Source organism: Lineus longissimus, chromosome 5, assembly GCF_910592395.1.
Source record: "Lineus longissimus chromosome 5, tnLinLong1.2, whole genome shotgun sequence".
NCBI lineage: Eukaryota > Metazoa > Nemertea > Pilidiophora > Heteronemertea > Lineidae > Lineus > Lineus longissimus.
Genome location: NC_088312.1, coordinates 18,216,239 through 18,227,646, shown reverse-complemented (window position 1 = coordinate 18,227,646; position 11,408 = coordinate 18,216,239). Strand labels below are relative to the sequence as shown.

Here is an 11,408-nt window from a genome sequence, read left to right as displayed (position 1 = left end):
CGAACTTACCGCAACATCCAAATATGCTGGCCCCAGCATGGCCAGATCTAAACAATCTTGTACAAACAGAACAGGATTATCGCATGAAAATGGCGAAAAACGCAGACAGGCGTCATGGCGTACAGGTGTTGTCAGATCTTTGCGAAGGAGAGAAAGTTTGGGTGTGTGATAAAAACATTCCCGCCATAATCACGGGAAATGCTGAAACACCGCGGTCGTATACTCTGGAGACTGAAACAGGATCATCTTTGAGACGAAATCGCAGGAGTCTACGTCGGCTTGCTCCGAGACTGAATCTCCAGGACAATCCAGCTGATGAATCAGTGCAGGAGAACATTTTGCCTCCCCCAGAGAGACAGAGTATTGTGTTGCCAAATGCTGGACAATCTTCTGAGAATGGCCAGAATAATGTTCAATCAGATCAAAGTGTCTCTAGCACGACTGTGAATAATTCTCCAGGACGATCTGCTAGTTGTTCTGATCAATATGTAACCAGGTCAGGCAGGGTTTCAAAATCTGTCATTAAACTAGATCTTTAGGGTGTGAGAGTGACCGAGGATTAATCTGAAATTTCAGTGACATTTCATAGAGAAATCTAAGTAATGATTTTCAAATAGTGCTTTTGTGGTATTCTCTCTATACTTGAGGATGTGATTTCATATTCGGATTAGTTGGAAGTTATCGAGTTAAAATGTTTATGTTTAGAGTTTCAATATCTTTCACATAAGTAGTGTTTACTCTCCAACGTATTTTGGACTTTCGTTTGTCTTAAGTATAGACAGGAGTCAGTAGTAGCCGAGTAGGATTTGAGATATATTTCCACAGCATTTTAGTTTTGACTTAGTTAAGCTAATTTTCTACGTGTTTGTATGTCTGTACACATAGTTTGCCTAGACCAGACTTTAGGTTGTGATGCATCCTGGGTTATTGGAAATTGGACTTTCAAAGGACTGAAAGGGGGATGTAGTGTAATCTGAATAAATGGGTCATAGAGTTTGAGGTGCTGCCACCTCGTGATAGATTAGGGGACTGTTCAAAATGGCTGTCATGTTCTAGAAATATACTTCAAGTGTTCAGAGTTTAAATCCATCGTTATATTCTTTCGGAACGCCCATCGGCAACTGAACAATAATCACCCAAACTAACAGCGAATATATATTCTTAAGATCCTTTTCTTGACCTCTGATGAGTTAATTTTGTCTGATGCAGTGTTTCAACACAAATTTGAGGGCGATTACAATCACGAAAAATTCACACTCACCCAGTCTAGAATGCGTAGACGAAATGTCTGTTGGCTCTTCCATGTAGCGGGTATCCTCCCACCTGTTCAGGGCGGGACAGATCAACGTTGAGCAACTTGCCCAATCGGTAAAAACGCGGGAGGCAGTGCTATTACCGGAACGGTTCAGAACCGGCGATTTTCATCAAAAATCACCCGAAAACTAAAAAAGTAAGCAACGGCTGCAAAAATAAAGTACACGTTGTTCGTTAGCAGGTTATGAAACGTAACCTAACCAAATTTCAGGTCGTTCCGTGCGGCAGTTTCGGAGATACGTGTCGAAAACCACATCCCTCGGGTCCTGGCGATATCCACGGAGTTGTCCACGGAGTTGTGGATATGGTCTAATTAAATTATTTTAACGAACAGCGTAGACCTTTAATAACTAGACTAATGTGTGCAATATACATGTACATGTATCACAGTTAGCAGTTTGGACTGGTTTTTCATGATGTAAAGTTGGGCGAGATGTAGTTTGATAACCTTCTACACCCAGCATCAAAGATAACAGTATGAAAAGTTCAACAACAATAGTTTTGGACAGAATAAGAGGTTACCAATACAAATGGTAACTACTTATTTTAAATTTTTAAATTTTAACTTCACGATAAAGCTTCATTCAATATCATTCTATAAACACTACCAGGTATAATTATCATAACGACTTTCATATACAATGTACTACATGTAATTCCTATACATATATAAAGTGATGTACATCTCTAATATAGCACTATAAATAGAAAGTTATTTACAAAATATGAGACATTTTAATTTAACAGATGCCATATCCAGAGCTGTTTACCCTCTGTGAAGACTATAAAAAACTGTTTGCAAAAATTTCATTCTTTAGTAATTTTGACCCAAATGTTCAAATATACTTTCAGTAGTTTTGCAAGTGACCTTAAGTACTCCCAATGGAGTTACACTTTTACAGTCCAAATCACAATTGACATCCATCCTGCTTCGCGTCAGTGACGCGATTATCTCTCAAAATTAAAGATTCTATCACTCATATAGCTTAAAAGATAGGACATTTTTGACTAACTGGACGTTAACCTACGTGACCTTCACCCACTTTGTCGCCGTTGTTTTTCCTCTAAAGAGCGCCATCTGGTGTACGTTTCGTACAGCAAAACTCTTCTTTATCAGCAATTTCGTTACCTTTTCCGTTTGGTCGTCGCCAAACTTGATTTTTCGTCGCTACTCGCATGACCCAAACAACCCTAGATTTCACTGTGTCAACGCTTACCCAACATATGATGAGTATGTAGAAATATACGAGACAGTACACGCTATCACTTACATCTATTTTCCCTGGATTCTCCTGGCATTTTTTAACATTGCCATCGTGACGTCACTGTTCAACCGCAGCCGTGAGAAAAGACATCTCAATGCCTGTCACAACAAGACAAATATCTCAAAGAGTGAGGAGGACAGTTCAGTCACCAAGATGATTTTAGGCGTTACCTTCATGTTCCTCGCTTTAGTATTTCCCTACGGTATTTACGTTGTCACGTGGGATATGGTCCTACGCAACCTCTACCTATCGGCTAAATTAATTGCAATACGTAACCTTCACTACAAGATTGGTGTGTTTGGTCAACTCTGCAACCAATCTGTGAACTTCTTTTTATACTGTTTGAGTGGTGGGAAATTTAGAAGAAATTTAATGGATCTTTTTAAGAATGCTTTGTCATTTCCTTTAAAACTATGCTGATATCCCACTAGCATCGGCAGTTTTCTTCACAGAGGGTCTTCATTTTGTAGGCCCTCTAATCAGCCAGACCAAGGACTCGGACAGCGGTAACGTAAACAATGGCAAAAAGACACTAAGTATAACCGAAAAGCCAAACGAAACGATAATGTATACTTTATCTGTACACCGTAAACATAATGTGCTGACCATCTGGTAGGCTAAAGTAAGCCTACTATGGTTTGTGCCGATGTATAAATGTCGCCGGTGAAGAGGATGGCACTGGAGAGCAGCAAGTTTCCAGCTGGAATGCGGTTTATAAATGGTTGGCTCTCCAAAAATCTGAAATGAAAGCAATGTTCAGCATGACACAATATGTACCAAGTGAAAAGGACTCTGGAGAACACACTATTAAACACCTAGTTATTATTTAGTCACACTATTGCTGAAAGATGTGTCAATTGATGTACTGTACTTGGTTAGCCAAACTTTTGGCAATCGGGGAAAAAAAACATGACAACGATTTTCACACAAAAATACAGGATTTCCTTCAATCTTACCTTTCAAAAGAACAGAGTTTATTGGAACGACATTGCTTAATGGATAGATATGTCCCTAGGGTCCTGATGTGTCTCTTGGCTGGGGAACAGCATACAGGACATATCTTGAAGAGTTTCATCAATTTCGAGTGGAACACCAGGTACTTTGTCTGACAGTGTGGATCATCTTTCCTACGGAAAAATCGAGAGAAAATTCACAAAGAATACACAAAAGTCAAAAGCACAGGAAAAATTCCAATCTGCATGATCTGTGTTGGTGATGACTACATAAAAGGATCAGTTTTGTGGACTGGTCAATATCACTGGTTAATTTACAAGGCTGTTTTTTAAAAATGATCGCACAAGCTGTTGCCAGTGTTGGGCCCCTCTTTATAGAAATTCCTGGAAAAAACATTTAGATGGGATGGCTTATATCAGATTACATGATTATTGTTGGGACGAAAGTCGTAGTCGGGCCGCGAAATTTTTTTCTGCAGGATAGTTCTGCCACAGTGTACATCTGACAGCCAATCACAATTGGCGCGATCTTTGACGTCACACTGTTTATTTATGCATGATAATGCAAATACAATGGACGATACCGAGTCGCATGCCGAGTGCCACTTCAACTGTGAATGTGACAATAATTGTCTGACCCCAAGTATGCTCAACTCAAGGTTTGTGTCGTAGTGTTTAGGAATGAATTGCACAGATTCATTGTAAAATTGATGATATTATGCGTACAAAAGAGGCATCAGCTGATCTGATACTACATTGCAGTGCATGCATTGATTTGTGAAATTTTAAGGGGCAGTGACACTGACAGTGTTGCCAATGTTGATAATTATTAAAGGGACAGTGTATCCGATGTCTCGCGATTTGTGAAATTTTAAGTTGAAGGTATCAGGCCTATTTTGGTAGTTTGAACATTGTTGAAGGGCCATTGTATAAAACACATTTTGACAAGCAAACAAAATAAAATTGAATGGTGGCGCCACCTATGCATATACAGCAGAACTAGTTACACGGTTGACAGATAAACATTCAACCTCGGCTATTTTGCCGAGCACAGTGCGCCTTAACAGACAAGTCCAATAAATACAGTCCACTCGACAATGAAAATACATGTTAAGATACTGCAAATAAATATATATTTTAGCTAATATACTCCTCTAACCATTTGCTAACTTGTTCTTTCCAAGATTATCAGAACACGTGGCATTGTTGACATTATTGCGCCATGTGGAAAGATGATGTCAACAAAGACACGTGCTTGCCGTGAATTCTGATTGGCTGTCAGATGTACACTATGGCAGAAGTATCCTGCAGAAAAAAATTTCGCAGTCGGGCCGAAAACGCCCCGCCGATTGAATGCGGCCCGTTCGGAAGCAGTTGAGAATGGTTGAGAAACAACAGCGAAAAGCGGGGGGGGGAATAATGGCGGTTTGAGACAAATTATAGTTTCGTGTTTAGTGTTTTCAAACCCAATTTTTATGCTTCATAGTTCGAATCACCATTTGTAGTGCGATGGATTCGGAAGAGGAATCGTTTTAGAATTTGTGTGGCCAGTTGGCAATTTCGATGAACATGTTGTTAACTCGTTTTGATCGATTATTCTTTGACATTGCGACCGCGGGAATCGTTATTGACATTGACGTATTATAGCCGTGCGACTCGCGTACTTCATGTATTGAATTGGCAAGGAGCCAACCACCGTCTTATGTTCCGTAAACTTGTGAAAAATTATAGTTATACGTTCAATCCGTTCAATTCGAACAATTAATGACTTGGTTTATTGATTTATTGTGTGCACACGATCCGCGAACAGTTAACTTGCGTCCGCCCTTTTATTTTGGAACTTTGATAACTAATTCGCCTTCTGTGCCGATTTTCATTCGTTCATTTATTCGGGTTGGATCTTTTCTCGATTCTAAAGTATACATCAATGCAAATTATTATAAACTGTCATAAAGGGATGGCATCCCTAGAATAAATGGAAACTGCTCCAAGGACACAGAGTGGATCGAACTCTACTAGGAGTGAATGAATAACAACAGATTTCTCCCTGGGTAAGTCTATGTTGTTTGACGTTTTTGTCTTGATTTAGTTTTCGTCCTAGTGGCACAGTGGCGCCATAACAATTATGTTTTATACAACCTTCTTCAATGCAAGGACACTGTAGTGTTACATAAATGTAGTAAAATACTCACTCATTCTCATTATCAATAAAGTTGAATTCTTCATCAGAGACCTCCTCGCTGCTGATGTCGCTCTCCGCTGGTTCATAGCTCTGGTCAAGGGGATCAACCGTATCATCAAGAGATTCATCATCAGACGATTCTGACCCAGGTCCATCCTCCATTTCATTTGACGCTGATGGCACGGCTTGAGGGCAATTTCCTGTGGCTATGTTTGGAAGGTGGTCAGTGTCAGTTCCAGTTGGTGTTCCTGTAAAATTCAATATACATGTAGCATTAGAACATGCAATATCATATCGATTTTATGTTAAAACTAATCGGATAGATTCTTGACAGTGAGACAACATGCAGATGCTGTGAAAATTTCCTGTGTTCAGTTCCAACATATTATCTAGACATAGACAGCGATCTTTCACAGTTTGTCTTTTTCATTTCTCTGAAAACATCATTTCATAAAAGCTTTACCTGATGAGGAAACATTTGGCTTGACATCAATGATGGAAATGCTGCACACCTTTTCATCTGTTTGTGTTCCTGAATATAAAAACAAAAAGTTTCTCAAACTTGTCTCAGTTCCCTATTAAATTCTTTTGTGTTCAATTTGACAAAAGCTACTTGTTGTTTATGGAGTCGCCCTGTTTTATGACCAATAGTATATTATGCTTTAAAAATACTTACCTATTGAGACTGTCACCTTGGTCTTTGGTTTTTCATAATTCGTCTGCACCCTCATCGAACGATGCTTTGGTCGCCGAATTCGCCTATTCACTTGAGTGAATTGACTTTTGGTCTGACAAGGCTAAAAAGGTGGAGTAAAGAGCTCAAATAAAAACCATTGCCAAAACTTTGTTTCATGAATTCAACTTTTTGCTATGCATAGTCAAGTCTAGTTACATGGCTGCTTGTTTTAAATTCTGTTCCGAAATATTGAGTAAAAGAGACAAAATGTTTTCTTTCACCTGGAAGGCAATGATGATGGGGGAAATTTTTACTGTTCCTTCCAGAGTAGTGTCAGCTTGTTAGTTCGATTCTCAACTCACCACAGATTCCTGACCACCATCTTCATCATCACGGACATCAGCTTCGATAGCAGCTTGGAAATCCACAGCTTCCTTCCAAGCATCAGCAGCCTCCACGTCCTATGTAATTGTAAAAAGAATGTAATTATTGCCAGTGATTGTCCCACATGTCAGTCTACCCCTGATTATCTCGTATTATTGTCTAGCTGCTCTATGCATCCATAAGGAAGTAAGGAAATGTATGGACCTTATACTGTCCATACATAAACCTACAATGAGTACAATGCATAAGCATAACAAGAATGTAAACAAAACAAGACTTACTCGTTTTCTCTCCCTTATCACGGCGGCATTTCGACTTCCAGTTAATTTGGGGGTCGTAAAAATGTCTGATGAAGGACCAGGAACTGGGGTGAGAGGGCTTCGTGTAGCTCTCGGACGTTCTGTGACTGCAGGGGTCCCGTGTTTCGGCTTGCTGGGGAGAAGTGAAACGGACGGGATCGCATCGTCGGCCAGGCTCCAGTTCACTTTGATGTCCTTGGCATCTTTCTGATATGCCTTCGCCAGCATTTCTTTCTGCATTTGCCTGGACACATTGTTGGTCATATCGTCGTGAAAATGTTCACTACATATTGACACTGCATTTTTGGTCCAAACGAAATCTGAACGGGAGTGGGAAACGACCCTGCACCAAGCTTTAACTCTACGAGAATCATCAGCTCTATCAGGAAACAAATGCGCTACGAAGTCACTATTTGATGTGGTGTTGCCGCATCCATAAACAACAAATCGTTTTCCCCGGTCTTTCCTTAGCTTCTTCAGTGTTCCTTCAGTGTTCCTTAGCTTCTTCAGTGCTCTTCTTCGGCGGTTCGCAGTATCTTCACTTGTATCCATCGCAATCTTTCAGTATATGCCGGTGATGAGAACAATTTACCTGTATGTAGGGGCTTAAGTTCGTCTGACACCTTTGACTTATCCCCTTTTATCAGCACCGCTGTCAAAACACGATACGGGTGCCCATCTCGTGACGTCATCCAACATGGCGGCCGTTATTGGAATTTCTTTAGCAGGCTCGTAGCAAACGATGGATTTGGAAATTTTAAAACGCTAATTAAAAAATAACTATCCGTAGGAAAATAATTATTTTCATTCAGGATTGATTAAATGACTGCCATTAACCCATTTCTAAAGTTTTATCAGTACATCAAATATCTATGAAGTCTCTCTTTAACAGGTTACCCAATATTTCATAAAACAGAAACACCAACAATGTTACTTTGGTGAGGTTATGCAAAAAGAAAAAAGTCACCCTCAAATAATATAACATATCATATCATTACCGGCGTCGTAACCCTATGGGATTTTAGCCAGAGGTATGGAGTCAATCACCTATGTGGGATCTTTTACTTGCCCTGGCATAGACACTCAGATACAAGGGACAACAGCTTTATATCAACAGCTTTATATTTATATTAAGTCTCATCCGACAAACCCTCGAGTAGTTCATGAGTTGTAAATGTGTGTTGTAAAGAGCCAGGAATTTTAGTGATTCCTTGAAAGCCACGACAGTTCATCCGGGCCCTTATTTGGGTAGCCAGCAGTGTTAACCACTACGCTATGAGGCCCATGATAAACTCTGAAACAAAAGTGCCACTAACCTAATTAGTGCACCAGCATCACATTTGGAGCAAAGCATCTCACTTGAAAAACAGTCCCCTCGTTTGGTCAGAATAGCTGCAAGGAGGACTGGCCTCAAACTTGACCAATCTCCCTCAGCACGTTGTTTTGTTCAGCGTGAGGCACATACTTTGACTTCGGCTCGGGAGGAATCAATCCAAGAGTTTTCACTTCTTCGAGGAGTTTCAGAAGTTTTTCCATTTCACTTTGATGTCCTTGGCATCTTTCTGATATGCCTTCGCCAGCATTTCTTTCTGCATTTGCCTGGACACATTGTTGGTCATATCGTCGTGAAAATGTTCACTACATATTGACACTGCATTTTTGGTCCAAACGAAATCTGAACGGGAGTGGGAAACGACCCTGCACCAAGCTTTAACTCTACGAGAATCATCAGCTCTATCAGGAAACAAATGCGCTACGAAGTCACTATTTGATGTGGTGTTGCCGCATCCATAAACAACAAATCGTTTTCCCCGGTCTTTCCTTAGCTTCTTCAGTGTTCCTTCAGTGTTCCTTAGCTTCTTCAGTGCTCTTCTTCGGCGGTTCGCAGTATCTTCACTTGTATCCATCGCAATCTTTCAGTATATGCCGGTGATGAGAACAATTTACCTGTATGTAGGGGCTTAAGTTCGTCTGACACCTTTGACTTATCCCCTTTTATCAGCACCGCTGTCAAAACACGATACGGGTGCCCATCTCGTGACGTCATCCAACATGGCGGCCGTTATTGGAATTTTCTTTAGCAGGCTCGTAGCAGACGATGGATTTGGAAATTTTAAAACGCTAATTAAAAAATAACTATCCGTAGGAAAATAATTATTTTCATTCAGGATTGATTAAATGACTGCCATTAACCCATTTCTAAAGTTTTATCAGTACATCAAATATCTATGAAGTCTCTCTTTAACAGGTTACCCAATATTTCATAAAACAGAAACACCAACAATGTTACTTTGGTGAGGTTATGCAAAAAGAAAAAAGTCACCCTCAAATAATATAACATATCATATCATTACCGGCGTCGTAACCCTATGGGATTTTAGCCAGAGGTATGGAGTCAATCACCTATGTGGGATCTTTTACTTGCCCTGGCATAGACACTCAGATACAAGGGACAACAGCTTTATATCAACAGCTTTATATTTATATTAAGTCTCATCCGACAAACCCTCGAGTAGTTCATGAGTTGTAAATGTGTGTTGTAAAGAGCCAGGAATTTTAGTGATTCCTTGAAAGCCACGACAGTTCATCCGGGCCCTTATTTGGGTAGCCAGCAGTGTTAACCACTACGCTATGAGGCCCATGATAAACTCTGAAACAAAAGTGCCACTAACCTAATTAGTGCACCAGCATCACATTTGGAGCAAAGCATCTCACTTGAAAAACAGTCCCCTCGTTTGGTCAGAATAGCTGCAAGGAGGACTGGCCTCAAACTTGACCAATCTCCCTCAGCACGTTGTTTTGTTCAGCGTGAGGCACATACTTTGACTTCGGCTCGGGAGGAATCAATCCAAGAGTTTTCACTTCTTCGAGGAGTTTCAGAAGTTTTTCCATTTCACTTTGATGTCCTTGGCATCTTTCTGATATGCCTTCGCCAGCATTTCTTTCTGCATTTGCCTGGACACATTGTTGGTCATATCGTCGTGAAAATGTTCACTACATATTGACACTGCATTTTTGGTCCAAACGAAATCTGAACGGGAGTGGGAAACGACCCTGCACCAAGCTTTAACTCTACGAGAATCATCAGCTCTATCAGGAAACAAATGCGCTACGAAGTCACTATTTGATGTGGTGTTGCCGCATCCATAAACAACAAATCGTTTTCCCCGGTCTTTCCTTAGCTTCTTCAGTGTTCCTTCAGTGTTCCTTAGCTTCTTCAGTGCTCTTCTTCGGCGGTTCGCAGTATCTTCACTTGTATCCATCGCAATCTTTCAGTATATGCCGGTGATGAGAACAATTTACCTGTATGTAGGGGCTTAAGTTCGTCTGACACCTTTGACTTATCCCCTTTTATCAGCACCGCTGTCAAAACACGATACGGGTGCCCATCTCGTGACGTCATCCAACATGGCGGCCGTTATTGGAATTTTCTTTAGCAGGCTCGTAGCAGACGATGGATTTGGAAATTTTAAAACGCTAATTAAAAAATAACTATCCGTAGGAAAATAATTATTTTCATTCAGGATTGATTAAATGACTGCCATTAACCCATTTCTAAAGTTTTATCAGTACATCAAATATCTATGAAGTCTCTCTTTAACAGGTTACCCAATATTTCATAAAACAGAAACACCAACAATGTTACTTTGGTGAGGTTATGCAAAAAGAAAAAAGTCACCCTCAAATAATATAACATATCATATCATTACCGGCGTCGTAACCCTATGGGATTTTAGCCAGAGGTATGGAGTCAATCACCTATGTGGGATCTTTTACTTGCCCTGGCATAGACACTCAGATACAAGGGACAACAGCTTTATATCAACAGCTTTATATTTATATTAAGTCTCATCCGACAAACCCTCGAGTAGTTCATGAGTTGTAAATGTGTGTTGTAAAGAGCCAGGAATTTTAGTGATTCCTTGAAAGCCACGACAGTTCATCCGGGCCCTTATTTGGGTAGCCAGCAGTGTTAACCACTACGCTATGAGGCCCATGATAAACTCTGAAACAAAAGTGCCACTAACCTAATTAGTGCACCAGCATCACATTTGGAGCAAAGCATCTCACTTGAAAAACAGTCCCCTCGTTTGGTCAGAATAGCTGCAAGGAGGACTGGCCTCAAACTTGACCAATCTCCCTCAGCACGTTGTTTTGTTCAGCGTGAGGCACATACTTTGACTTCGGCTCGGGAGGAATCAATCCAAGAGTTTTCACTTCTTCGAGGAGTTTCAGAAGTTTTTCCATTTCTGAAAAAGTAGGAGCAAAGTGACAAAAAATAATGAATAATCAGTTTTTTTTTCAAATTTGCATTTTGATTCGTTGAATGAGGAA

At 40.3% G+C, this 11,408-nt stretch overlaps 1 protein-coding gene across 2 annotated transcripts; it reads right to left on the bottom strand.

The window, feature by feature from the left end:
* Positions 1 to 2,428: 2,428 nt before the first annotated feature.
* On the bottom strand, positions 2,429 to 8,600 carry LOC135488380 (uncharacterized). 2 transcript variants are annotated; one of them, XM_064772973.1, is made up of 8 exons: positions 7,056 to 8,600; positions 6,753 to 6,851; positions 6,391 to 6,511; positions 6,178 to 6,246; positions 5,725 to 5,962; positions 3,536 to 3,706; positions 3,153 to 3,317; positions 2,429 to 2,677 (listed from the first exon to the last, which is right to left on the bottom strand). In XM_064772973.1, the coding sequence occupies exons 1-7, from the start codon at positions 7,623 to 7,625 to the stop codon at positions 3,197 to 3,199; spliced, it is 1,389 nt and encodes a 462-aa protein (XP_064629043.1). In that variant the 5' UTR covers positions 7,626 to 8,600; the 3' UTR covers positions 2,429 to 2,677; positions 3,153 to 3,196. The 2 variants fall into 2 exon arrangements, with proteins under 2 accessions (XP_064629043.1, XP_064629041.1); XM_064772971.1 differs by lacking the exon at positions 2,429 to 2,677 and having other exon boundaries at positions 2,922 to 3,317.
* Between the last annotated feature and the right edge of the window lie 2,808 nt (positions 8,601 to 11,408).